Source organism: Urocitellus parryii, chromosome 6, assembly GCF_045843805.1.
Source record: "Urocitellus parryii isolate mUroPar1 chromosome 6, mUroPar1.hap1, whole genome shotgun sequence".
Classification (NCBI taxonomy): Eukaryota; Metazoa; Chordata; class Mammalia; order Rodentia; family Sciuridae; genus Urocitellus; species Urocitellus parryii.
In genome coordinates this window covers 2314648-2342404 of record NC_135536.1, presented here as the reverse complement: position 1 = coordinate 2342404, position 27757 = coordinate 2314648, and the positions used below count along the sequence as shown (strand labels likewise).

The 27757-nt window shown below is 63.8% G+C and overlaps 1 protein-coding gene across 6 annotated transcripts; it reads right to left on the bottom strand.

Annotated features, from left to right (window-relative positions):
* Jag2 (jagged canonical Notch ligand 2) lies at positions 1 to 26423 on the bottom strand. Of its 6 annotated transcripts, XR_003302276.2 has the most exons (28): positions 26347 to 26423; positions 25778 to 26128; positions 19143 to 19200; positions 17391 to 17642; positions 17258 to 17318; positions 14270 to 14400; positions 14052 to 14171; positions 13785 to 13898; positions 13476 to 13589; positions 13223 to 13336; positions 13097 to 13143; positions 12826 to 12999; positions 11920 to 12070; positions 11681 to 11833; positions 11501 to 11614; positions 11254 to 11367; positions 11063 to 11176; positions 10855 to 10971; positions 10474 to 10618; positions 10317 to 10402; positions 9658 to 9771; positions 9469 to 9584; positions 8857 to 9105; positions 8215 to 8346; positions 7022 to 7178; positions 4561 to 4665; positions 4034 to 4181; positions 1 to 837 (listed from the first exon to the last, which is right to left on the bottom strand). XR_003302276.2 is itself a non-coding variant. In XM_026405494.2 (27 exons), exons 1-26 carry the CDS (start codon positions 26404 to 26406, stop codon positions 4595 to 4597), a joined length of 3429 nt encoding a protein of 1142 aa, XP_026261279.1. In that variant the 5' UTR covers positions 26407 to 26423; the 3' UTR covers positions 939 to 4181; positions 4561 to 4594. The 6 variants fall into 6 exon arrangements, 5 of the variants coding, with proteins under 5 accessions (XP_026261279.1, XP_026261274.2, XP_026261277.2 ...); XM_026405494.2 differs by lacking the exon at positions 1 to 837 and having other exon boundaries at positions 939 to 4181; XM_026405489.2 differs by lacking the exons at positions 1 to 837; positions 4034 to 4181; positions 4561 to 4665 and adding an exon at positions 6260 to 6898.
* Between the last annotated feature and the right edge of the window lie 1334 nt (positions 26424 to 27757).

The window sequence follows — 27757 nt, the reverse complement described above, 5'->3', positions numbered from 1 at the left end:
TTTTCCACAGTGACCCCAAACTAGAACCAACCCGTGTCTTTTGCAGGGGGAGTGGCTAAACAAACTCTGGTAGATGTACACCATGGAGTGTTGCTCAGAAATGAGAGGGTGAACTGTGTGCTCACAGTAACCTGGAGGGCCAGGGGCCTGGGAAGACAGCCGTCTCAGCAGGTTGCTGAAATGACAAGACTGTAGAGTCATGTCCCCCGGGAGCATCTTGCCCATCTGTACATCAGTCTTGGCCATGGGGTGGTTTACCGCTCTGCATGTGTGTCAAAAGCTATAGAATTGGGGCTGGGGCTGGGCTCAGCGGTAGAGTGCTCACCTATTATGTGCAAGGCCCTGGGTTTGATTCTCAGCACCACATGTAAATAAATAAAATAAAGGCCCATCGACAACTAGAAATATATATATGTGTGTGTGTGTGTGTGTGTGTGTATATATATATAGCCATAGAATCATGCACGACACACCCCAGAAAACAAGGGCAACCAGAGCTGCTCAATCTGCATGGCCTGGAGTGTGGTGACCGCCTCTTTTTGGCCAGGCGTGGCAGCTGTGCGCGCCCCACCAGGAGGGCAGCACGGTGGCCAGACAAGCCCCTGCACTCCTTTTGTAACTTCCTAATTGTTTCAAAATTAAAAACCAAAAACCAACCAGATCTCAGTAGTTTTCCTGGGCACAGATTAGCAAGCTGACTCTGAAATTCACATAGAGATATCGAGGACCTAGAGTGGCCTGAACAGCCTTGGAAAAGAACCCAGAATCTGATTTCAAGACTTGTGGCAGTTGCTCAGATCCCAGTTGCAAGTTCAAGGCCAGCCTTCTTTTGAGACCCTATCTCAAAAGAAAAAGGAAAAAAAAAAAGAAAGAGGAAAAAGATTACGTCAAAATTTATGATAAAGCTAAAGTAATCAGAATAATGTGCTATTGTCACAAAGTCAAAAAGATCATGTGACTTTTTTTTTTTTTTTGGTACTGGAGATTGAACCCAGGGGTGGCTTAGCCACTGAGCCACAGTCCCAGCCCTTTTTTATATTTTGTTTAGAGACAGGGTGTTGCTAAGTTGCTTAGGGCCTCACTAAGTTGCTAAGTTTCTGAGGCTGGCTTTGAGCTGGCGATCCTCCTGCCTCAGCCTCCAGAACAGCTGGGATTATGGGCGTGCAGATCGTGTGACTTCTAACAAGTGTGTAAAGGTACAGAGTGGACAAAGGAGACTTCTAGCACACAGCCCATAACAAGTGAGTATCCGTGTGAAGTAAAAAGACCTGTGGTCCACAGCACTCACCATATGCAAAACCAACTCAAAATGGATTGCAGACCGAAAGGTCAACCAAAAATCCATAACAATTTCTAATTAAAAAACAAGAGAGCTGAGCTCTGAGCTCACCACACCCAATGCAAAGCCTTCTGCCCTGCGTGGACACGGTGGGGGCTGCTCAGGCCCATCTCCTGACCTCATCCAGAGCCAGCCTTGGGTGGAGGCCCTTGGACCACCCAAAGACCTCTAGTTAGGAAAGGGAGTGACCTGGGGCCATTGGAATAATGAAGCTGGTGACCATGGGCTTGGGGCCCGGGCAGCTTCCCGGCCATCTTGTGTCAGCCTCGCCACCTGGCTTCTCTGCGGAAGCTCCCCCCAGGGTCAGTACCAGGTGGAATAGCTGCATGAAGAAGGGATCCCTGAGGGCCACACCCTCCAGCCCTGGGCTAGCTGGACCCCCACAGGAAGGAGAGCTTGCCTGTGGCCTCCTAAGGCCCACTGCTGGACAACCAGGCCTCCCCTGACCTGCACTCCAGGCGCATGCCCTCCTCAGGATCTCGCCCCCTCTGGCGTGCTCCCCCAAGGCCACACCCTGGCCACCTCTGCAGTAAGCATCTGGGGCCAGGGGCCACAGCATGTCGGGGGCATACCTTCCTCCCAGGCTGTCCCGTTGGTGTAAGGGTCTGTGATCCCCACTGCTCCCCATCTGAAACCCCCCTGGTCATGCTGACCGGGGCTCCTTGGGGGACCTCAGCCTGGGGGTCTGATGAGGAAGGGGTGAGCCCAGCTGGGACGTGGGCAGCTGGACTTGAGCCTACGGCCACCACGGGGCCCATGCCAGCTGCATGTGGCCTGGCCTGCAGGGGTTAATGGGCTTAGCCACCCTGGGACAGATTCCCCGTGTGGAACCTCCTCTCTGCACCCTGGGGCCGGTTTCTTCGGAGACAACGGCCGTCAGAGCTGTCGCCAGGCAGAACCAGCTGGCCTGGTCCCCAGGGCCAAATGCCAAGGAAGCAGCCAGCCAGGAGGAGCCAGGCATGTGGCCCTAGTGGCAATGGGTGCTAGAGGTGCTGCTCCAGGGCCTCAGAGCTGCCCACACACAGCCAGCAGTGGGGTGCCCTCTCCATCCGGTCCCAGTCCCTGCCCTGCCCTGACGCAGGGGACGGGGAAGGCAACCTGACCCAGCCCGGGAGCCAGGCATTCCAGGTGTGTGTGTGAGGCCCTGCCCTGCGTTGGACTGGCAGTGTTGGCCACTGAGCACTGGTCACTCACCTGCATGCAGTGGTGGGGACATGTGGGGCGGGTCTGTGTCCTCTGGCTGAGGACTGAGCACCTGCTGCCCAGACCCCAGCTAGGTGCCCACCACTGGGTCTCTGTGGCTCCCTGAGCAGCACTCAGACCTTTCCCCATCCCTGGAGCCATGCAGCCAGCCCCCACCTGACCACGAGGAGCCTTAGCCGCCCTCCAGGCTACCCGACCTGTGCTGCCTACCCGGGACCCCTCTTTTCAGGGTCCTGCTCTTCATCCCCTTAAGGGATTCGCCCACCCTCCCTGCCCCCCTGCCCAGCGTCTGCGTCTCAGCACAAACGAAGTCTCCTGCTGTGCTGGTCACGCAGCCACCAGACCCCAGCTGGAGCAGGTTCAAGGGCACAGGACAGCCTGGCCACTTGGTCAGTTCTCAGAAGTCCCATGCCTAGGTTCAGACTTGGCCTGATGCTCTTAAACCCACTGTCCCAGGTCAGGGCAGCTGGGCACCTGCTCCTTGATGGTGGAGCTGCCCCATCTTTCCACAGACACCCCCTGCCCAGCCCTCCAGGCCTGCCAGCCAGGGGAAACCAGATGGGAGGGACACCACTGGAAGAGGCACCCTGCTGAGGGGGGTCAGGGATGGGTGGCATAGCTGTCTGCCTCTGGGCCCCAAACTGCTCCTAGTGTCTTGTCCTCCCTAACTGGGCCACAGGGATGACCTCAGGCTTGCAGGACCTGTAGGAGTGGCAGGAGCCAACTCAGTTGGCCTCGGGCACCAACACTTCCCACACTGCCTTCTTCTTGGCCAGGTGAACCCTGGGGGCCAGCAGCACCCTTGGGGGCAGTGAGCAGCCAGCTTGGGTGAGCAAGTTTTCTTCTGATGGACTTGCTGGCAGGGAGGCCCTCTCTGGAGGTGAACTTCTGACCCCAGGAGGGAAGAAGCCGCTGAGCTTCAAGCTGGCAGGGTGGTTACACTCTGGGGGCTGAGTGGCAGAGCTGGGCTCTACTCCCCAGGGCCAGTCTTCAGAGCCTCACCAAGAGTGGGGCCAGCACTGGAAATGGAAATGAGCCCATCACCCAGGAGGGACTTGAGTGCAGGACCAGTGTGGAATGTGCCGGGCCCCATGCCTGGGCCTCTTCATTGTGGCCATCTGCATGAGTTGGCCATGGCCAGGCTGGGAAGAGCACATGGACAGCTTGTTCCCACCCCTGGCGGCATCAGGTCACCTAGGCAGGGCACCCTTCCTCAGCAGCCGACCAGGCCAGGCCTGAGCAGGGGATGTGGAGAACTGAGGTGGGCTTAGGACACTGGACGGCAGGCTCAGAGGGAGTGGCAGGCCTGTGTGCCTACGTGCACCAGCAGGCAGCTCAGGGATCCTGGCCCTACCCACCACACTCTCTCATGGGTGCCCCACCAGTGACCTGCCTCAGGACAGCCTGCCTTTGTCTGCACGTCCACTTTCCATTCTGTGTCCCTCTAGGCCGCATTCTGTATGATTTCTCCTGACAGCTCTTCTAGTTCACCTGCTCTCTCTTCTTTAGGGTCTGAGAGTAGTTGCCAAACTGCTCCTTGAGGTGGGGGGGGGGCATGGTCATTTCTAGACAGTCCACTTGGTCTTTTCAAACCTGCCAAACAGCTGAAGTTTCTCGTTGAGCATCAGCACTTCCAGTCCTGTGAGCACAGAAAGCACACTTGTTTATAATCTGGTAATTTTTCCAGTGCTGAGGATGAAACCCAGGGCCTGGGTTTCATGCTAGGCAAGCGCTCAGCCACAAGCCACACCCCAGCCCTTGGATCTGCTCCTGAGCAGCCCCAGGACATGCCCCAGGCCTTTGCAGGCCCTCGGGGCTCGTGGTCATGGCCAGACCCCCGCCCCCCCAGTGCCAGGGTTTGCTGTGCTCTGCTCATGGACACTGAAAAACCACTTGTGGGGCAGGCAGACAGAGGCCTAGGACAGAGTCATGTTTGTTTCTGCTAGGCACCTAGGGGACCCCAGGTCAGGAAGACACCGTTTAGAAGGAAACTCAGAGCTGAGGAAAATTTGGCCAACCTGGTGGTGGGTATGCAGGTCTCGTGGTGTCCACTCAAGTCCTGGCATGAACCACACACAACTCCTCAGGGCAGACTTCCCACCTGGACTGCCCAATGGCTCCTCCTGGGGACAAGAGAGGAGGAGGGCTTACCCCTAGGGTCCAGCCAACAGTGAATAAGCTCCCCCCACCAGCTCCTGCGCCTGTTCCTGCAGACCTGGCCTCACCTAGAGAAGCAGCTGGCAGGAGGACACAGGTCAGAACATGGAGACCACGCTCACGGCAGTCAGAGCTGCGGATCCCTGGAGAATTCCCACAGAAACAACCCAAGGACAGGTGTCCAGAATAATCCCTCGTGGTGGCCAGCAGGTCAGGTCACCCAACAAAATGTACAGAGAAATCGCTCTCCAGGGCTCCCGTGGGGCTCCTTCTTCCTCAGCCATGGCTCCTGGCTTTGCTTCTCACCCTCCACCAGCCCCTGCCCCTTGCAGGAGGCAGAACAGCTTGTGCACACCTGGGAGATGCCCTGGGTCAGCCGGACACACAGCCACTGTCACGGGGCTGTGCCTTCCCTCAGGTGCAGTGTGGAGCTCAATCAGGACCCAGATGTTTTTGCATTGCTATGTAGATAGTTCATAAAGTCCTTTCTTGGCTATTAGGAGGTGGGATGCCAGGCACCCAAACCCCGTCCAGGAGGAGTCCACCAAGCCTGCGTCAGCCACCACAGGGCACCAAGGCACTCCAGGCCAGGGCCACCTGTGGGGCCCCAGACCAGCAGGGCCACCTGGCCCGACACCCGCCACACCCCACTTTCCTGCACCTCTGCCCCAACTCCAAATAAAAAAGCAACAGCACCCAAAGAACAGGGAGGCCAAAGCGTTTAAGTTATTAAATCAAATATACAGAGTGATTCATTTAATATGTACATATGTACAGAAATGCACTTTCACCAGGGGCCAGGGTCAGCAGGTGGGCAGCGGCCTGGCGCCCACAGCGAACGCTGACAGTTGCAGGGGGTCTATGTGAAGGCACTTGTCACAAGCTTCAGTGCTGCCTCGTCCCAGAAGGGGAAACCGAGCAGCGGGAAAGGGCACTTCTGAAAGCACAGTGCGGCGATCTGAGGGCAGTCTGGGCAGGAAGCAAGGACGGCAGGCGGACGGGCCCACGCCGGGCAACACCTCTGCCCCCAGCCGCAGTCACGCAGGACCTCCAGTCCCACCGACCACCAGCAGCCACAGGTCCCAGCGACAGCCGGGGCCCACACAGACAGCCAGAGGCTACCTGTCAGCCCTGGGTCCCAGCCATAGCCACAGACCCCACTGTCAGCCACAGGCCCCACGAGAGCCAGGGGCCACACAGCCATGGACCACACAGATAGCCAGGGGCCACACAGCCATGGACCACACAGATAGCCGAGGCCACACTGTCAGCAATGGGTCCCAGCGACAGCCACAGGCCACACAGATGAGAGCCAGGGGCCATGCTGGCAGCCAGGGCTCTTTGGTCTGGAGCCATAGAGAAACCCAAGTGAGGAATAAAAAAGAAGATTCTGTAAACAGCACACAGCCTCTGGTGACAAAGGCCATACCACCCGGGGAACACGCTGCCCGCTCCTGCCACACAGCACGTGCCACGCAAACTTTACAAAAATAGCCACTATCTGAGAATACTCCGCTGTTCTCTGCCTGACAGTCATCGAATAATTTATACAAGGTTAAAGAAATGTAGAAAATAAACATTTTTTTGTTTTTGGTGGTTTTTTTTACACAAAATAAAGAAACTATGCACATGGCCTCGGCCTCCCGTGGCTGGCAGGTGGCGGGGCCCCGGCGAGGGCTCCTAGGTCCCGGCCAGCGGGTGGCTGTGCCTAGTCCTTGACAGCACAGGGCACGTCCGTGACATTCCTGATGGCGCGGTTGTCCACTTTGGGGCCTGAGGCCCAGAGGGCAGGCCTCCCCAGCGAGCTGCTGGGCTCTTTGGTGAACTGACTTGAGAGGAACTTCTCCGCCTCCAGGGAGTCCACCTCTCTGCGGCCCAGCTCCTCGTCCTCCTCCTCGTCCCCAGCGCCCCGGAGGCCCGCGGGGCCGGGCAGCGCCTCTCCCGCCCTGCGTGGCGGCGTGAAGTTCTTGCACTGGTACAGCACATCCTTGTGGCTCCCTCCACCTGGGCCCCCGCCCGGCCGCTCGATGGGGTTCCGGATGGGGTTGAGTGGGGCCCACTGGTTGTTGGCGCTCTCATCCCGGGGCAGACGGCTCCTCTCCCGCTCTTTCCTGCGTTTCCGTGTCCACCACACACAGATGACCACACAGGCTAGCCACAGCACACTGAACACGCTGCACAGCACGGGCACCAGCAGACCTGGGCGAGGGAGGGGCTGAGGAGCTGCTGGGGCACCTCCCGCTGGGAGGCTCCCTGTCCCCCACCCAGCCCTCTGCGCCTGACCTGCCCGGAGCCTTCCCACTGGTCTGGGGTCCTGCTCACCTGTGGAAGAGCTGCCCATGACGACCGTCTCCACCTTGACCTCGGTGACCGCCAGCAGCAGGGAACTATTGCCCCGCTGTGTGATAGCAGCCACAAGGGCATGGGCTGCACTCTGGATCAGGCTGCTGTCCGCCAGGTCCCGCGCAGGGCTGAAGGACTGCAGCAGAAGATGGCCTGTGGGGACGGCTGGGGACACACTGCTCTTGTCCCTGAAGCCTGCCCCAGAAGGCCTAGGCCCTGGCGAGGGGGCCACCAGCAGGGGGCGCCATAACCAGGGCTGTGCTGCCCGTGGTGAGGGCCTGAGGGAGCCTGGGGCCCAAGGCTTCCCTTGTGGGGGGCTCATGGGAGAAGAGCCCCTGACCCAAGTGCTGTGCAAACCAGCGTTGTCCCCAGGCCTCGACCTCTGCCCATGCGCCCACGCTGGTACCCAGTCTGCACCTCAGGAACTTTCCACCCTTCACTCTCCCTGACCACTGTCCCTCCCTTGTCGGGCATCCCTTCCTGTGGAACCTTCCCCTTGGTCAATCCCACCAGCTGACAGCTGACAGCCACTTCTTCTAGGGCATGCCCCTACCTAGGGCCCCTCCCCAACAGCCCGACCTCTGTGGCTTCAGATAGCACACACAGGAAAGGACTTCTGCCACCCAGCTGATGGGGTGCTGGCCATCACTGTCCATGCCTCTGACCCAGCACCTGCCCAGCCTGCTACCTGCTGACCCACTTCTGCCCATTCTGCCTCTGCAGCCCAGGCCCAGCCCTGACTGAGACCTGAGTCCCCCAAAGCCTCTGTTCACTCCTTCCACACCACACAGGGCAGCCACTGCCCTGCCCACAAACAAGCTCCCTGTGGACCGCTTTTGGGTGGACCTGCTCTGGACCTGTCCCTTGCCTCTGGCCCTCAACAAGCTGACTTCACAGCCTCCCACAGCCATCAGCCCCTGCAGTCTCTCCAATCTAGCACATCCTGGTATCCTGTCATCACGTCCTCCAACCTTGGCCCTCCCACCCTTCCAGGGGCACTCAGATCCCAGGTGGACGTCCCCAGGTGGAAGTCCCCAGGTGGATGGCCGTCCAGGCCCACAGTGTACCCACTGCTCTGCCCTCCTGCCCTGCTGACACTTCTCCTCAAGCCTCCTTGGTTCCAAGGGACTTCAGCATGTCACAGGACCCCTAAGGGCTCAGGATGCACTTACCATGGCCACCTCCACTGCACTGGCCCCTGAAGAGGCCCGGTCACAAAGCAGCAGAAGCAGGCGGTCGTGGGCCACTGCCCTTGTGGCAGGCAGAGAGCGGATCCCAGAGCAGATGGCGTCCACGGTGGTGCCCTGCAAAAGTGGGCAGCAGGTGAGTGGGGCCTGGGACTGGCAGCCTGAGGCCAGCAATCCCTCAGTGGCCATTGGATCATGGTGAGACACACCTTGCAACCTACCAGGGGAAGCAGAGCAGACCAAAAGGGCTGGCCCTGCAGCGCCCCCCCCCCAGTCCTGGGGCAGCAGGTCCACCCAGGGAGATGGGGAGGGGAGGAGGGGCTGGAGGGGCTCAGGTTCTGAGACCCCAGGGGGATGGGCAGGTCAGCTCTGGGCACCCAGACGACTAGGGCAGGACCTTGGCAGGAAGGAGAACTATCCACAAAGCTGCAGGCAACAACCCAGATCAGGGCAGCCCACAGCCACCTGTGGTCCAGGACCCAGATGGCCGGGTAAACAGGAAGCCCAGCCTGGACCTGCTCTCCCAGCCTCCCCCATGCCCAATGGCACCCAGGATGTAATGACCCCTTCATCTGAGTCCACAAGAGCACAGGCAGCCCTGGGCTGTGGGAGCTGTGCACCACTTACCCGGGGCACCTGGTCACCATCGAAGCGTAGTGTAAGGCGTGCACAGTTGTTGTCCAGGTGACCAGAGCGCGGCAGGCAGGGTGTGCTGGGTGGCAGGTGCTCCCCTGCACCACACTCCCCCCAGGCCTCGCAGGGCGGCTGCAGGCACTGGCCTGGGGCCTTCTCTCGGCACTGCTGCCCGGGCGGGCACTGGGCACTGAGGGCGGCAGGCTGGCCAGACAGCAGACAGGGCTTCCACCCACACCACACCTGGAGCAGGCATGGACACCACGGGGACAGGAACCGATGGTTGGGTCAGCGGGTCCACCATGCAGCCCTTTCCCCACCCTCCAGGCCCTAGGAGCCAGGCTGAACACCACAGTTCAGAAAGCTTTTCCACCCCGTGAACCCAGGCTCAGCCTCAGTTTCCCCAGCTGCACAAGGAGGGGTGGGGCCTGGCTGTGCCCAGGGGCCCTCCCAGAGTGTCTCAGAAGTAGGCACCTCCAGCCCTGACCCAGCCCCGCCCAGCCTCCGGACGTCTCGGAGCAAGCCTGGGGACTGCGGATGCCTGGGGTGGGCAGCTCAGCAGGCCCAGCAGGGCAGGCAGGCCCGCGGCTCCAGGCCGGGCCCCACCTTGCTGCAGTCTCGGTGCCCGTCCGTGCAGCGGCAGCTGTTGCAGTCTTCCAGCCAGGAGCTCCCGTGTGGGAACGGCGTGCCCCGGGACCAGCAGGACCTCCCAAACCCTGTCACTGCCAAAGAAAAGCGGGGTCACAGGGGGTGTCTGGGCCCAGCCCTGCCCAGCACCACCCCCACCAAGCCTACCTTCCTGGCATCGGGGGCCAGCTCGGCCAGGTGGGCAGCTGCAGCGATACCCGTCGATCTCATCCACACACGTGGCCCCGTAGGCACAGGGTGAGGACTGGCACTCGTCGATGTCTGCGAGAAAGTGGCTGGCACTCAGGGGCAACAGGCTGGCACCAAAGCAGGGCCTGGGATTTGGGCAGGGTCCCCATGGGAACAGCCCTGGGCCTGCCAGGCTCCCTCAGCAGGGCCACCTGCCCACAGCAGCCTAAGCTGGGCTAGCGGCTGCCACTGTCACTCACCAGCCTGAGGCATTCCCACCCCCACAGCCCTCCATCTGCCTCTGGGACGGGCAGGCACAGGGGTCTCCAGGCACCAGGCCTTCCTGGATATTGCACTGCCAGGGTCGACCCGGTGGACAAGGGCCCTGGGCCACAGCTAAGAGGCTATGCTGTGCCTTTATGGCCCCCTGCCTCCCCTCATGATCCTCAACTGGTCCAGGGCAGGGCCACCACTTTGTCACTGGAGGCATGCCCTAGGACACAACAAGACACATAGCTGGTGCAGGAGAAGCAAGACGCGGGTGTCTGGGTCCCCGACCTTGACACCCAGGCTGGCTGGAGGGCCCCCAAGGTGGCAGCTCACACCCTGCGCCCACCCAGCTCGCCTAGGCTGCTCACTGATGCGGCAGTCGGGGCCCGCGAAGCCAGGGGCACACTCGCAGCGGAACCAGTTGACCCCGTCCACACAGAGGCCACCGTTGTAGCTGCAGGGAGAGGGCGGGCGTCAGGGTGTCCCTCCCCCAAAGCCTCCACCCCACCTCGGGGCGCCACTCACCAGGGCAGAGGGTTGCAGTCATTGGTGTCTGGATTGAGGGAAGAGAGACCATTGGTCCAGTGGCCACCTGCCCAGCACACCTCCAGCCAGACCTGGGTGCCCAGGCTCATGGGCAGACAGACACTGTCCACACCAGCCCCCCAGGCTGTGGGGCAGGAGAGTGGTGGAGGAGTCCAGAGTTCAGGCAGGGCCGCCAAGGAGGTGGACAAGGGGCCTGTGAGCAGGAGCCCTAGGCTGCAGGGGGAGGGCTTGGGCAGGAGGGCCCCTCTGGGGGAAGGGTGGGCCTGGGCAGGTGGTGGGAGGAGGAGGAGGTCTGGGATAGGAGTCTGATGGAGAGATGTGGACCCCCCCACACACTGGACAGCCCGCTCCCCAGCTCACTGTGCGTGCAGGTGCGGCCTTCCCAGCCCTCCCGGCAGATGCAGGAGAAGGAGTCCCCGCTGCCCACGCAGGTGCCCCCGTTCAGGCACGGGTTGGGCAGACAGCTGCTATTCTCAGCTGTGGGAGGGAGGCACGGTTGGCTCAGACCCCAGCCCGGTTGGGGCAGCAGGGACTGGGCGGCTGTGTGCAGTGGGTGGGGGCTCCTCACCAATGGTGCAGGTGCTGCCCTTCCAGCCCGGGGGACAGGCGCAGCGGAAGGTGTCCCCGCTGTCATAGCAGGTGCCGCCGTTGCTGCAGGTGTAGGCGTCACACTGGAACTCGCCTGCGGGCACACGGCGGCTCAGCAGGCAGGCCCGGCCAGGGCAGGGTCCCGGCGGGCAGCTGCAGCCGCGCACTCACGCGAGTGGCAGGTCTTGCCCTTCCAGCCGCCATCGCAGGCGCAGTAGAAGTCGTTGACCAGGTCGTGGCAGCGGCCGCGGCTGTGGCAGGGGTCGGGGAGGCAGTCGTTGGAATCTGGGGGCGAGGACGCCGGGTCAGCGGGAGCACCGGCGGGGGGGAGGGGCCAAGGACCCCAGCCCACCTGCCTGGAGGGGCGCAGGCTTGCGGGGGGCGGAGTCAGGCCCTGGAGGGGCGGGACCGCACTCACTGATGTCGCACAGCTCGCCCTCCCAGCCACTGGGGCAGAAGCAGCGGAAGGCGTCCACCTCGTCGATGCAGGTGCCCCCATTGCGGCAGGGCTGACCCAGGCAGTCGTCAATGTCTGTGGGAGAGGGCGCGTGAGTCCCAGCGGCTGGCCTTCCCACCCCCTGCCCCTGCAGATACTCACTCTCGTGGCAGTAGGTGCCGGTGAAGCCGCTGTCGCAGACACAGGAGAAGTTCCCCCCGGGCTGGCTGACACAGTGCCCGTGGGGGCCACACACACCGGAGGGCCTCGAGCCAGGCACCCGGGACCCTGCCTCCAAGCCGCAGCCATCGATTACTGTGGCAGAGGGACAGCGGTCAGGCCAGGGGTGCCCGGGCTTGCCCCACCCTGACCCCACTGGGCCTGAGGGCTGCGCCCTGCACCTCTGCAGCCTCCACCAGGGCAGGGCGCCCTGGGCACCGAGCAGTTCTTGCCGCCAAAGTCCTCAGGGCAGGCGCAGTAGTAGTCGCCCTCCAGGTTGTAGCAGCGGGCACCATTCAGGCAGGGGCTTGGCTGGCAAAGGTCCACGTCCACCTGTGGCCCAGGTGGAGCATGTGTGAGAGCCCAGCCCCGACGGGGGCACCGCCAGGCCTGTGTTCACCTGAAGGCAGATCCCTGGGGAGCCCCAAGGCCAGGCCACTGCTTCACCTAAATGACTTGACGCCCAGCCCCAGGCTGGGCAGTGCCAGCCAGAGCCTGGAGGGAGGCATGCCTGCTTGAGACCACACTGGCCGTCAGCTGGACGGAAACACCTGTGGGTCCCAGGGCCCTCCCAGCCCCTCGCCTCCACAGCCAGAGCTTCCTCTGCCTCCCACAGCAGCATCCGGCCTCAGCTCCTCCCGCTGGCAGGAAGGCTAGCTCCCGACCCCACATGCCAGGCGCCCTCAGAGCCAACACTGCAGGTCCCTCCCCGGGTCACTCCATGCTCACAGACCCAAAGCCAGGCCTTTGTTGGGCAGAAGGCCAGAGCAGAGGCCAGTGTGGCCAGGGCCGGGGGGGGGGGCGGGGGGGGTCTAGGGAGTGGCGGGGAGGAGGGCTCCAGGGAACGTTCACTGCTGCTCAGGACCCACTGTGACCCATGACACCCTCGCGCCCAGGCACCCTGCCTGACTTGGGGCCCTCTCAGGCTGCCCACCTGCCCCCTCCATCAGATGGGCTACTCTACCCAGTCAGGCTCTCAGGGACTTGGGGGACCAGGTGTGGGGGACACTCCTGGGCCACTCTGGGGAGCTCCCACTGCAGCCCCTGCAGGTCCCTCAGGTGGCAGCACGGCTTGCAGCAGGCCTCACCTCGCAGAAGAGCCCTGACAAGCCCTTGGGACAGTGGCAGCGGAAGCCATCCACCAGGTCCTCGCAGATGCCACCCCCACGGCAGGGGCTGCTGGCACACTCGTCACGCTCCAGCTCGCAGTGCCGGCCTCCAAAGCCGCGGGGGCACAGGCACTGGTACCCGTCCACCAGGTCCTGGGCGGGGCATACAGGGCCATGAGGCAAGTGCCTCACAGCCCTCCCGCCCAAGCCACCTCCCGGCATCCCAGGGGCAGCGGCCACAGTGCCCTACCTTGCAGGTGCCACCGTGCTGACACTGCCCACGACAGTCATTGACATCTGGGGGTAGAGGGTCCAGGTCAGGGTCAGGGCCCCCGGCATGCCCCAGCCCCACCCGCCTGCGCCCACCCATACTGACTGATGTGGCAGTTGATGCCCTTCCAGCCCGGGATGCAATCACAGTAATAGCCGCCAATCAGGTTTTTGCAAGAAAAAGCATTAAGGCACGGCTTCCCTTCACACTCGTTGGCGTCTGTGAACGAGAAGGGAGCCGTGGGGCTTGGGCCCCACCTGCTCACTGCACCCTGCACCCGGCGCCCGCAGCCCAGCAGCAGCCGCAGCCACATGCACAGCCTGATGTCCATGCGCACGTGGCCCCGGGCAGCCCTTACCCAGCTGGCAGGTGGCCCCCACCCACTGCTCAGGGCAGATGCACTCGAAGCCGTCCACCTGGTCCACACAGGTGCCGCCTGCTGCACAAGGGTTCGAGGCGCACTCGTCAACGTCTGTGGAGGGGGAGAGGCAAGGTGTGTAGCACGGTCTGTGTGGGGAGGGGCGTCCCCTGGTGGGAAGCAGGGCTACATGCCTGGATCTGCCTGCCACTGGATGTCCTGGCCATGGCATCCATACTGCTCTCCCCAAGGTGCTGTCCTGATCCGGAACCCCTCAGGGCCACCCCAGACACATGCATAGGCACTCACCCAGCGCACAGGTGGGCCCACTCCAGCCTGATGGGCAGTGGCACTCGAAGCCAGATGGCACCTCATGGCAAGAGCCCCCATTGGCACAGGGGTTGGAGGCACAAGCGTGCTCAGCTGCAGAATCAAAGTGGGGGTGAAAGGGTGGCACCCAGGACCCACTGCTGAACGAGGGCTCCTCCCCGGCCCACAAGGCCCAAGGCCCAAGAAGTGCTCCCCAGAGACCAGCCCTAAGCCTGGCCAGAGTTCTGGGGTGGCTTGGCAGCGTACCCCGCTCGCAGTTCTTGCCGGAATAGCCATCAGGGCAGGCGCAGTGGTACTGGTCAGGCTCAGCGTTGATGCAGGTGCCCCCGTTGACACAGGGGTGGTGGTTGCCACAGTAGTTCAGGTCTGGGGGCATGGACAGTTCCTCAGGGACAGAGCCTGCAGTTCCCACTTCTAAGCCGGGGTCTGGCCTCCACCCCTGCCCCTTCCCCACCCCAGGCTACCTTTATCACAGAGCAGGCCACCCCAGTTGGTCTCACAGTCACAGTGCCAGGGCTCCACGCAGCTGCCGTGCACACAGCCAGGGTAGGGGACACACTCGTCACAGAATCTGCCCTGCCAGCCATAGCTGCACCTAGGGAGGCCAAGGTGTAAGGTCCATGAGTGGCGGCTGAAAGTGGCTGAGAAGCAGACAGTCATGCAGGCCACCCCAGGGACAGCGGTCTGGCTTTTGAACCAGAGTGGCTTCAAGCCAGGTTGGGGTTAGGAACCTGCCGGCCAGCCACTGCCATGGGCACTCCCGGCTGCTGGCTGTGGACACTCGGCCCCAGCTGTCCCGTCACTCCTCCCCGAGCTATTCTGGGACTCAACCCTGAGCCAGCCCCAAGCACAGGCGCCGGCAAAGGAAGGCCCTGCCCACCGGGGCGTGCACACCAGCTCCCACTCACCAGGTGCGCCAGGCCTGGCAGCTGGCAGCTGCTACGGGGCCCAGGCAGGCCGGCCAGGCATCAGGAGAGGCTCTGCCCACCCTGGCCGTGTGACCCCGGGCATGCACATGACCTTGCTGCTACTCAAGGCCAGTAGTTGTGTCTCAGTGAAGCCCGTGAAGGGCATGCCTCAGGAATGCTGTGGCCACAGGCTGCCTGGGCAGCCCTGCTGAAGGCCACATGGGGAGGCTGCCGCACCAGAGGAGCTCCCTGGAAAACGGCCCCAAGGGCCCCTTGGTTCTGAGGCCTTGATGCTTAGGCTGGGCTCTGCCCCTGCTGCCCACCAGTGTCCCCTCTGGCAGCCCTTCAGGTGTGCAGGCGACACAGAGCCACCAGGTCAGAGTGCCTGGGGTCCTACAGCAGACGCCCTAGGTCCCAGTGGGCTGCTCTCCAGGCCCCAGGGGGACTCCAGGGCCCTTCCCTACAGCACTCATGTCCCACAGGACGGGAATGACGTCCAGGCCTCGTCACTTCCACGCCGGCACCTGCCGCGAGTTATTTTTATAAGAGGAAAGACCACAGCCCTTCCTGAGCTGCCCTCGGCCCGAGGGCACGGGCCCAGCTCACCCAGGCTCACAGTTGGGAAACTGAGGCTGAGAGCAGGGGGCTCCAGGGTCCAGCCCAGGATGCGCTGGGCAGGTCCATGAGGCCTTGGGCCCCACCTGGCGTCCTCCCTCCAGGTGACACTGGGAGATGAGGCTCAGGGTGGGGCCATGACTTGCCTTGGTTCACCCGCCAGGGAGTGCAGGGCCGGGCTCGGAGCCCAGACCTCGTGGGTCCCAAGGGCACGCTCTTGGCCCTGGGCGGGGCAGCCCACGCCACGCAGCTTCCCGCCAGCAGCTCCAGGGCCTGGGGAGGCGGCAGGAAGGCTCAGCCATCTCCCGTCTCCGCAGCAGCATCCGGCTGGGGAGGGGAGTGTCCTCCGCTGAAACCTGAGCCTGGGCTGCTGGAAGCAGCTGCCTCACCACAGGGCCAGCAAGAGGGTGGGTGGGGCTCACCTACTGGCCCCAATGCTGTGGCCGTGAGGGGATGGCTGTTCTTCCATCTCCTCCTGCCTCAGTTGGGCATTCAGGCCACGCAGCTACCAACCACCAGGGACACTGGTACAGCTGTCACAGTGGTGCACTGCACACAGAGACCAGGGCTCTGACCGAGTTCCCCACCCACCTCCAGCACAGGTCACAAGGGAGGGCTGAAGTGGAGAGAAAAAGCCATGCCTGGGCTGAGTCATGAGGCCACCCCTCACCCCAGGATGTGGCACCTGGTACCCCTCACAGGACATGGGCTCACTCTGGGCCAGAGCCTCCTGTGTTCCCTGCAGGGCCTTGAGACCACCAGCTAGTCTGAAACCCCATTATGTTCAAGGGACAGCCCCCAACCTGGCTCCCCTCCCTCCCTGGGACTGAGCGGGGCTACTGATCCATCTCTTGGCCAAGGCACCTCCGTCCCCAGCCTCGGTCCAGCCCCAAGCCCTGAGGTCCCTTCCCTGCAAACTTGGTGCTGTGTGACCTTTTCTGCTTCAGTGTCCTGGACTGGAGCGCACCTGGCCCTCAGGGGAACCCTTCCAAGGACACCTGGAGGCTCCACGCAGCCTCCCTCCAACCGTAGACCCTCTTCTCCAGCGGCTCCCAGGGCCTCTTGCAGCACCCACAGTGAGAGTGTCCAGCCAGGAGCACCCCAGCCCATGCTCCCAGCCCATGCCCACGACTCGCTCCACAAAGTGGCAAAAGTGCCCTTGAAGGGTGCCCAGTACCCCTCACCCTGATCACGTTGGCCCCACACCACCGAGCCAGGACCCCCTCTGTCTGCACCCCATGGCAGCAGCCCCCACACCTGCGTATCTTCACCTGTTGTGGGGACTTGCTCCTGGTCTCTGCCCTCAATCTGCCCAGCGCCAGAGCCCACACCTGTATGCACAGGCGCCCATTTCTGGGCAGACCTCTCCATGCCCACATTCACTGCTTCTCAGCTGGCCTGCCCAGCTCAGGCTATAGGCTGGGGCTCCTTCTGGACCCCACACACTCTCTCCTCCATGTATCAAACCCATTTCCAACGCTGGTCCCTAGGGAGCCTGCAGGACTGGCTTGCCCGGCCACCTCCCACTGGGCCCTTACCCCCCCCCACCCACCTGGCCACAACCCACAGCAGCCTGCTCCCCACAGCCCCCTGTTCCACCGTGCTGCCTCTCCTTTCCCCTGGCCTCCTTTGCTGCCTCTCCCCCAGTCTGGCCCCCGGTGCTCCCCGGAATTCCTCCTGTACTGTGGACTCCCAGTCTGCTGGTGGCTCTGAGGCCTCTGACCCTTGGGGGCATGACCATTTGGCTGTCCTCCCCAGGCCTCTGTGGTTCCATGGAGCCACCACCAGACACTCCTCAGGCCCTATATAGCCACATGCCCCGCAGGGCAGGATGGCCTGTTCTGCATCGAGTGGCTGACCCAACATGGTGCCTGGCACAGGAGTGTGGTGGACAGTGAGGGGAGGGCCGGAGGGCGGCGCGGGGCTCACCTGCACTCCCCAGGCACTGCGCATCCTCCGTGGAGCAGGTTACATCCTTGCTTGCACACAGCTGTGGACAGAGGAGCAGAGGCATGGCTACAGCAGCCTGCCTGGCCCACCCGCCCCTGCCCACGGCTCTCACCTTCCTTGCACTCCTTGCCCATCCAGCCGTCCATGCAGGCCTTGTTGCCGTACTGGTCGCAGGTGTAGTGGCCAAAGAAGTCGTTGCGGGGCCGGCAGAACTTGTTGCAGGTGGCACTGTAGTAGTTGTCATCGCAGCGCACGCGGATCTGCAGCTCCAGGTGCGCCACATGGCCGCTGAAGTGGAGGCTCTTCCAGCGGTCTTCGGGGTTGATCATGCCCGCGTGGGACACCCGCTCGATCAGCAGCTCCTCTGCAGGGGCAGCAGAGTCAGCCAGCAGCCCAGTACCTGCCTCCCCCAGGAGAGGCAATGGGCCCAAGGAACCAACCCGTTGGTGGCCTCAGAGGCACTGGGGCAGCAGAGGAAGCCACAGACGCTGCCACAGCTGGGCACATTCTCAGGCCAGGCAGGAAGCTCAGGGCCCAGGGGTGCTCACCTTGCCCTGGCCCACCCCCAGCTCACCCTGGACACATACCGCACACCAGTGGGGTGGGGCCCACCAGTACAGCAGCCAAGGCCATGAGGAGCCCAAGTCCCCACACCTGAGCCCCACTGCTCCACACATGGGCCTGCCCCCATGCCAGTACTCACTGGTACTGCATCCAGCCCCAGCCTCTCTCTCCCAGCAGCCACCACTTAGAACAGCCTGTCCTGGACCCCAGACACAGGGGGGTCAGGCGCCCCGCAGCTGGGTCGCACGTTGGAAGGAGCTGCTGGGCGGGGGCACCCTGAGCCAGGACAACACACAGCCTGGACCCCAGACACAGGGGGGTCAGGTGCCCCGCAGCTGGGTCTCAAGTTAGAAGGAGCTGCTGGGCGGGGGCACCCTGAGCCAGGACACTCTTTGATGACTTTCCCTTTGCCTTCGCACCAGGTTGCATCAAGGAACCTTCAGACCCCACCTGGCCCTCGCCATGTTCAACAAAGTCTGGGGTCATCATTCCCCTGAGCCAGCCCACCCCCCGCCAGGCCTCACGCCCTCAGCCCAGCCAGCCTTGTCAAGGACCCTGACGAACTTGCCTGGGCCTCTGTCCACCTCTGGCCTGAGCTTCTGGCCTCCACATGTCCCCAGCCTCGTCAGTGGTGGCCGAGGAGTGGCTGACTCAGCCCACACAGCACTGCCTGGAGGCTCCCCCGGTGCAGTACATCCAAACCACACCAGCCCCTCGTCCCGCTCCTCGACCCCGGCCCACCCTCAGCTCCTACTGACAGCCTGGCCACACCTGACCCTGCCTGCCTTTGGCCCACCCTCACGGGCAGCCTAAGCTGGTGCCAACAAGGAAAGGTGGAGTCTGGCCTTGCCGACCCTGTCCTCCTGCAAGCATCGGGGCCTGGCCTGGCTCCTCGGACGCCAGGTGCTGCCCACCTCCAGGCTCCATGCCTGCTGCCCCTCTGCCTGGGAGGCTCTTGTCCATTTGTTCATACCACAGGGCCAAGACCCTCACATGCCAGCCTGCAGAGGCGGCCACTGGTCCCCCGTTCCAGGACAGAGGGCCAGGGAGGAGACCATGAAACCAGAGGGAGACACTTGAGGGGTGCCCCACTGCACACGTCACCAACCAGGGCCCTAGAAGAACACGTGCAGCAGAATGGTGCTGGACAAGCTGGGAGTGAGGAGCAGGTGCCCCCCGGCTCTGCCAAAGCACAAAGGTTGGTCCCCGAACAGCAGCTCCATCCCCAGATACCGGCCTCCCCGCGGCCGAGTACAGCCTGCAGCAGCCACCCTCCTGGCCCCCGCCCAGGCGCACTCACCATCGGGGGTGGTGTCGTTGTCCCAGTCCCAGGCCTCCACGATGAGGGTGAAGGAGCGCTGCAGACAGAGGTGCAGTCAGCCCCAGCCAGGAAGCCCCCGCCCCACGCCCTCCGGCCACACCTCCACAGCTCTGCCCTCCTGGCCACACAGGTCAGCTCCTCCTCGGAGCCCTAGAGGCCACATCCAGCCATCCTGAGCTGACTCCAGTCAGCAGGGAACTAAGGGGGATGACCCACCATGGTGGCACGGACAGCCCACAGGTGGCCTGACAGGTGTGCTCCATGTGAGAGCACCCCATGGCAGGACACCGAGGTCCCACTGCCAGACATGCTGTGCCCGCCCTGCTGCCCCTCCACCAGGCACGTGGAGTCACCCCCACAGGCCAAATTCAGGTGCTGCCCCCAGACCGCAGCTTCATAGCAAACAGGCAAAACCCCTAAGCGCCCCCACCCAGGCCGGGGCAGGTGCAGATGAGGAAACTGAGACCCAAGTGGTCCTGGGCCTGCCCGGCACAGACTCTGCCAGGGCTGCAGCTGCCCCGCCATCTGGCCCTCCTGCTCGGCCACGGGTGCAGCTGAGTCGGTCACTCTGGCAACACAGACCTGGCCTGGCAGAGGGAGCTCGGAGCTGCTCGGCCACACTGCCCCTCAGGTACTTTGTACAGCCCAGGACCCTCTGTGGCTGCGTCCACACTGCCCAGCACCATCCTCAGGGCAACCATGAGCCCATGAACAACCCTAGGGTCAACCGCTCCATCAAGCCAGGGCCCCTGGGATAGCAGGTCTGACCTCAGTCCACCAAAGGGACACTGCACAGGGCATCTGGGGAGGCGCCCCCTCCCTGCAGCCGGACTGTGCTGGGGAAGCCACACAGCCCCAGAGGCCCACTCTCACTGCCGCATCCTCCCATCGACTCCAACCCTAACTAAGCCTGGCACCCTCATCCATGCCTGGCACCTAAGAACTCAGCTTCCCCAACCCAGTGCCCACCAGCCCCAATCATGCTCAGACTCCACCACCCAGCCTGGATTCAGGGACCCCTGCCTGGTGACACCTCAAATATGGACAGCTTAGGCCAGCAAGGGAGCAAGGCCACAAGGAGGGATCACCTTGCCTCCTTCTAGAAGCTTCCCAGTGGGGCTCACCATGCCTCTCCATTCCACTTTTTAAATCTTTCTTAAATTCTCCTCCCAGTGCCTGCCACGCCCCCCCACCCCCGGCCAGGCGCCAGCAACTGCCCTTCTCCCAGGGCTCCCTGTAGCCATGAGGACTCCCAGCCCCACCCATAGGACCCAGGCAGTCCCCAAACGCCCAGTCCTTGTCTGCCTGGTGGCAGAGACCTCCTGGGGCTCACGGCTCCCGTGTTCACAGCCACTACCTGGGCACACCACTTCTCTGCCTTGGGGCCCACACCTGGACACCTCTGCCTGGCAGTCCTATCTGCCTCCTGGGGACAGTCGAGGCCTCCAGCCCATTCCCAGGCTCCACTTGTCCCCTGCACTCGTTCACATCAGGCGCGGACCAATCCAGCTCCAGCACGGAGGAGAACTCCTGTCCTGGAGGCCTGGAGAGGGGCAGGGGGACAGGGACTGCCAGGCAATGAGGCGGCACTGTGAGCAGAAGGACCACACAGCAGGGCTCAGAGCAAGGACAAGGGCTGGGAAGCAGCACCAGGCAGCATGCCACACCTGAGGGCCACAGGTGACTTTGTCACTGACACTCCGTAAAACAGAGGCCACTGGGGGTCTGAGGCCAACAGCTCCACAGTTGCTGTAGTTGCTGTGCAGGACATGGAATCATCAAGGCCAAGAGTGAGGACAGGGCCAGAATGGATCTGAGACCACCCAGTGGGCCACACCGACTGGCCAGGGCCCAGCAGCTCCAGCCACACCTGGGCTGCAGGGTGAGCAGGGAGCTCCTCCCAGCTCCCAGGAAACCCACGCCAGCCGCCCAGGTAGGATTACCGCCTCCTTCGCCTGAGCCTGGGGCTCCAGTTACACACTCCCACAGGGACATGAGCCCGCCCGCCCGCCGCCCAAGAGGGCCCCACCGCCCGCCAGCTGGGCTCCCTACACCTGGGCGGCAGGAAGTCATCCAGGGAGAACCTGAGCCGGCAGGCGGGATGGCACCTGCCTCTCGCCCACCTGCCAGGCCCTGCAGGCCCTCCCAGCCCCTCTCTCCCACCCACCAGCCTCTAAGGTTGTCATTTCCTCCCCTGCAAATGACAACCTGTGGCCCTCGGTCTGGGGCAGGGTTCTGTGGAACCCTCCGGACAGAAGGAACAACGGTGTTGTGTGGACGCAGAGAGTTCCTGCTGTTCTGAGGGATGGGGCTAGGGGGCCATGGGGACTTGGGACCAGCAGGGAAAATGGGTGGACTGGGCACAGGTCCGAGACCCCCACCTGCCCAGGTTCCCCAACAAGCAGGAAGAGCCCAGAGCCTCCCCCCAACCCAGCCCCAGAGGCCCCCAGCTGGAGGATGTCATCACTGAAGGCCTTGCCACACATGGTCACACTCCTAGCCAACCCCACCCCACCCCATGATGACCTCTTCCCTGTGCAGAGCCCCGAGGCTAAGTCCAAACCCATCCCACCCCCAGACAAGGCTGGTGGGGTGAAAGGCAGATGTGGGACCAAGTGCGCCACACCAAGGCCACCACCAGAGGCACCCAGGCCAACACAGCCTCAGGCTCACTGCCCAGGCCCTAGCCTCCACCTAGCTCTCTCCACATCCCCAGCGACCCCAGAGCACAGCGCTAGGTGCCGGAGCCAGGAGCTCTCAGCAGACACATTTCCTGAAACCCAAGCTTTGGAGATGCTCAGGCCTCCACCACCATTGTCATCCAAGAGACGGGGGAGGGTCCTCACCCCAGGCTCCAGAGACCCACCAGTGACTAGCCTGAGAGCCCCTCACACTCCCAGGCCCTCACTAAAGGAGAGAAGCGGCCTAATTCAGGCTGAGCATGGGTACAGGGATCAGTTGAGGTTGGCGACCACCTAAGGCTGGTGATTGAGGACCTCTGTCAGCACCATGGCCTTCAGTTCAGGTCCTGGCTTGGCTCTCCAGGATCCCATACTGGCCCAGCCCACTCCCCATTCAGTCCAGACACCACAGAACATCCAGGAAGATGCCTGGGAGTTGCGATCCCTTCCCAACCAAGCCGTACCTGCACACCCACCTTTGCAACTTACCTTCTCCCCAACTACACCCTTAAGGCCCAGAGAAAGATCCCCAGCCATCTGCAAACCCCCTACTAGCTGGGCAGCCCTTCCTCCTCCCGGGTGCAAAGCAGAGCTCAGCTTGCCCCGAAACCCCCGAGCAGGACTCCTGGTCCCAAATGAGAAGGTGTGGAAGGGTCAGACAGGGCAGTACCCACCCCACCCCAACCTCCTGTGTGCAGAGAAGGCGCATGGAGGTGGACAGGATGAGCAAGAGGCCAGTGCTGCACCAGCCCCTAGCTCCAGGCAAAGCAGAGGGCAGCTTGGACCTCACACCTGCCAAGGGCAGCTCTGGAGCACCTATCAGCACAGCCTGGCTGGGGACTCATAAGGCTGGGCCTCCATGGCCAGTTGGATGCATTGGGGCTGGGTCCTGTGTCCACACCCCACCAGCCCTGCCCCTGGCACTCATGGCCCCAACCAGCCACAGAGCCCCTCCCCAGGGGTCTCCCCTGGTCCTGAAAACCCTGCCAGTCCTCTCCTCCCACCCCCAAGCACACCTAGGCCTTTGGGAACCTGGGCTTTCTGCTGAATAGCCAGTGGGGGAGGGGAAGGCTGGGAGCCAGGCTTGGGGCTGCAGCAGCACCAAACTGGGTGCCTTTCCTAGGGTCCTAGTAGAAGGCACTGCTGCATCCACCTCTGGTGAGGACAGCCGAGCCCAAACTGCTAATGGCCATGGATTTCAGCTCCTGGAGTCACCAGAAACAGCCAGCCCCAGCCCTCCTTGGCATCTGCAGGGCCCTTGCCCACCCGGGTCTTCCTACACCCCCAGACCTACCCGGGACCCATGATCTGCCATGCCACCACCGGCAGCTGCCCTCTGGTACTTGCAGTGTACATACCAGGAGGGTCTACCTCCAAGGAAGCAGACTGGGGACAGGACCTCACTCTGGACAGGGCTCTTGAGCTCAGAAGGTGGGCTAGCCAAGCAGGAGTGGCCTCCAGCTAGACCACCATGTCTCCTCCCTGATCAGTCCTCTGCAGGGTGGGACCCTGGCTGTCCAGGTCAGGGCCAACTATTGACCACCCTATACCTCCCCTAATCCACCAGGCCCCACAGGAAGGCTTCCTGCTCCTCTGAAACCCTCCTCTGGCCACTGCCACTCAGAGTACTCACTCACACCTGTGAACAGCCACAGGCCAGGCATCAGGACCAACCCAGGATGACACCAAGCTCTGAAAGGCACGTGGGGCAGGGCCAAGAAGACAGCCCCCACACACATGCAGCCGGCCAGGGCTGCACCTTTCCACATCCAAGACCCCAGGCTCATCAACTTTAAGAGGCTGAACCTCAAACCAACATGGAGCCACAGGCCACAGACAGCCCCAAGCAAGGTCATGTGCAGAGTCCAAAGTAGCTTCCGGTCGACCTCCCACCGCTGTCTCATTTCTCAAGAGGCCCACCTCACACCCACTCCTCCAAGGAGCCCAGGAGTCTTCGCCCCACCCTCCAGGTTGAAGCACCTGCCTCAGTCCCTGGGAGCCTAGACAGTCCTCACTCAGCCGACTCAGAACCAAGTGTCCCAGTGGCCACCTTGATTCCAAGTGCACCCCAGTTCATAGGACAGAGCTGAACTTGTGGCAAGCTGGAGAAGTGTGGCCGCAGGGCTGTTGCTGGCTGAGCGGAAATACCAGGGTGCTGGCATCACCATGCCAGCTCCAGGCCTAGCAGCCGGGTCGTATGGCGGGAGGGGAGAGGGGAGCAGAGCCTCCGCCATGCGTGCTACTACCCCATGGCTCTGGCCCTCCTGAAGCATTGAGGGAGGCAACTGGAAGCAGGAGGATGGGAGGCAAAGTGGGACTGAGACCTAGGCACAGACACCAGGGAAGGCGAGGGCCTGCCCCATCCCATCCCACATAGACTGGCCGCCTGGCGGGGCAAAGAGCCACGAGGGACACGCGTTGGCCCGTCACATTCCTCCAGGGCCTCCCTGCCCCCATGCCACTGCTGCCAACTCCAGCAGAAAACACATCCTCAGGTAGCGATCTGGAGCTGTGCTGGCTCTAGCCCAAGTGCAGATGACAGGCTGCGGGCCCTGCTCAGACCTGCCCGATGCGCGCTGTGGGGGCGAAGGGGGCTGGGCTGGTGGTAACTGCCGGGGCCCGCCCATGCCTGCCCCTGACCTTTTCCATCTTGGGGACACATTCCCCACTCTGAGGGCTCCGGGTCAAGGAATACCAGGGGTGCTGAGCGGTAGGGGAGAGCAGGAGGGGCTGTGGCAGGCAGGCATCCCCAGTGTGGGCAGGACCAGGAAGGGTGAAGATGGAGAAAACCAGGGCAGCCCACAGAGGGGATGCAGCCTGGGCACAGGGGAGAGCCTGCTGGCCAGCCTTGATCATGCTTGGCCCCAATTTCCAGGCTCTTTAAGGATCAGGACGTCAGGTGGACACACTCCTATGCCTCCCAGTGGCTGGGCCATCCAGAAGACCACAGCCAGGAAAGGCCCTTGAGTCCCGGGGCACCTGCTCTGTCCACTCCCTAATCACAGGCCCCAGCTGCCCCCACCACAGCAAAGACCTACTCAACAGCCATTCCAGTCCCTGCCCCCGCTCAATTCCAGGCCTGCAGACAGCCAACAAGCAGATAAGAACCTACAAGTTCTGGTGCCTCAGCCCTCTGCACCCTACTGCCCAAGGCAGCCATGGGCAAAGGCCTGTCTCCCAAAGCAGGATCCCCATGTCCTCCTCCCAGCATGCTCAGGATGCCCACGCAGGGGCTCTTGTCTGTCTGGCCAACCCCAAAGAAGACAAAACGCCCCCTAGCCTCAGCTTCCCACCCTCCAAAACAACAAAATCAAAACATCAAACTCCACAAGGATCACAGCACTGAGGGTCACAGCACTGGGGCCCACTGTTTCCTCTGGGCATCTTTATTCCAGCAGCAGGGACTTCCGCCAACACACATGCATTAGGCCCTCCCGACCCAGGTCCCAAGCGCCTGCCTGTGCCCCCGGGCATCCAGGAAACTGCAGGGCGGGTGCAAGCTGGCCAAGGGCCCGGGGCGGCTCCGCCAGGGCCTGCCCCAGACTGGCCCCAGCACGCGCGACGCACATGCCTCCGCCGCCTGCCCGGGCCCGGGGCGCCTCGCGCCTCCCCACCCAGACAGACACGAGCGGGGCGTCGCAGGCACACGCCGAGGGCCGCCGCGCACGCGGACCGCTCTGCCTGCCGCGACCCCGCGCCCGCGCCCGCCGGCCCCGCGGCTCCTGCGCGCCCACGTGGCCAGGCGCGGACCGGCCCGCAGAGCACGCGCCTAGGGACCGCCCGCCGCGGGGCGCCCCCTGCCGGCCCCGCCCCGTCTGGGTGAGCGCGGCCAGTACCCCGCGGGGCCGCAGGTGCTGGAGTGCCTAGCTGGGCTCAGAGCGCTGAGGGGGGGGTGGTGGTGGAGAACAGGGTGTGGGGAAGGGGCGCACCTACCGGCCAAGCGAACTGGAAGGGGATAACGACGAGCCCCGGCTCCGGGTCACCACCAGCCCGGGCCCGCGCGCGCGCTCGGTCCCCCGCAGCGCCCGCCGGCGGCAGGTAGAAGGAGTTGCCGCCCAGTACGGGCGTGGCGCCGTGGCCGTAGCTGCAGGGCCCCGTGGGCGTCACCTTGGCCTGGTACTCCTTCAGGCACACGCGCACGTACGTGTCGCACTCGTCGTGGCCGCAGCCCCCCGCGCGCGTCGTCCGGCCGTCGCCGTCACAGCAGGCGCCGCTCAGCAGCTCCCCGTTCACGTTCCGCAGCGCGCTCAGCTGCAGCTCGAAATAGCCCATGGGCCGCGCCACCTAAAAATAAGGCGGCGGGAGAGCCGAGGGAGGCGCGGGCCGGGGTCGGCCCGCCGGGCGCCCGGTTGGGGGCAGCCCTGCTGCCCCGCCCCCACCCCGATAGCCGCGCGCAGCCCCGAGGGCTTCGGAACCGCTGCGGCCCCGAGGCGCCCTCCTGGCCCCGAGGGGCGGCCCGGTGCGCCCTGTCCGCGCCCCTCGCCACTGTGCGCCCAGCTTACCTGCACCCAGAGTGCCAGCAGCAGCAGCAGCCACCGTGGCAGGCGCCCCCGGCCCCGCATCGCCGCCTCGACCCCGCCCGCGGCCCCGCCGCCGCCGCCGCCCGCGCCCGCTCCGGCGCCGCGCCGGCCTCCAGCGCCTGCCCGCCCGCCCTCCAAGCGCCAGCGGCAGCAGCACAGGCGGCGGCGCGGGCGGGGTCGAGCGCAGCGCCGGGAGCGCGGGCTGCGGGCGGGCGTGCAGGGGCGGCGGCGGCTCCGGCTCGCTGCGGCCGCGCTCCGGCGGCCGGCCCGGCTTCCACCCGGCAGCGGTGGCGGCGGCGGCGGCGGCGGCGGCGGCGGCGGCGGCGGCGGCGGGTCCCAGCCTCGGCTCTGCGCGCCCGCGCTCCCGGCACCGCAGCCAACAAGTTCGGGACGAGACTGACAGCTCGCTCGCCCATTCGTCACCCGCGCACCTGCATATGCATGAGGGGGCGGGGCCCCGCTGCGGGGTGGGGCCGGGGGGGCTGGGGGCGCCCAGAGCTTTAAAGGCGACGAGGGCGCGGCCTGCTTGCTGAGCGGCGGGCTGCGGGACCCCGGGACGGCAGGGCTGCGGGCCGCGTCCCTGCTCCAGCCCCAGCCCAGCGAGGTGGGGCTGGCACAACAAGGCGGCCTCGGCTGTGCTTGAGTTTCCCCCCTCGCCCCCCCCCCCCGGTCAGGAGACAGGAGGTGGGGCGCCCCCTGAGGTCACCGCTGTGGTCCTCTCCCATCAGTGCGCCTCCACCGCACTGTTGCAGGTCCCAGAGGAGATGCCGCCTGCTGCGCAAATCCTCTCGGCCGAGGGATGGGCGCGGCCCGGGGACTCGAGGGGCTCAGCCCCTACTGTGCGCCCCTTTCCCCAGAGAATCGTACCCACCTCATCCCTCCTGCCTCCTCCGTGCCGGCTGCAGGGGGCGCTGCTCCCTTCTGACGCCCCGGCCCTCCCCTCCGCGAGGCACGCGGGTAGAGCCTCCAGTTCACAAATGCTTCTGGGTGCAGGCTAGGTGCCCAGCTCGGCACTGGCATGGGGTCGCCAGGTCCTGCCCTCGAGGAACGCCCAGGCCAGAGGTCCGGGCTTTGGGCGGGGGGCGCAAACAAAAGCCGGTGGAACATGTCCAGAGGGCTGTCTGAAGAGTATCCTCCTGCTGCCGGGTTGCCAAGCCCTCTGTCCCATCCCTCTGCCATCACTTCCTTGCACTCTCCCTGGGTGACCTCTCTGCTCCTTTTACCCAAGGTCAATACCAAGGGCTCCTTGTCTGCAAACAGCCTCTCATCCACTGATCAGGACCCCTTCCAGGGCTGAGGTCACCATGATGGTTGGATATCCCCATACTGGAGAAAGGTTTCTGATCCCACCCCCACAGTAGCTGAGCCGTCCTCTCCCCTGACTGCTCCCCAA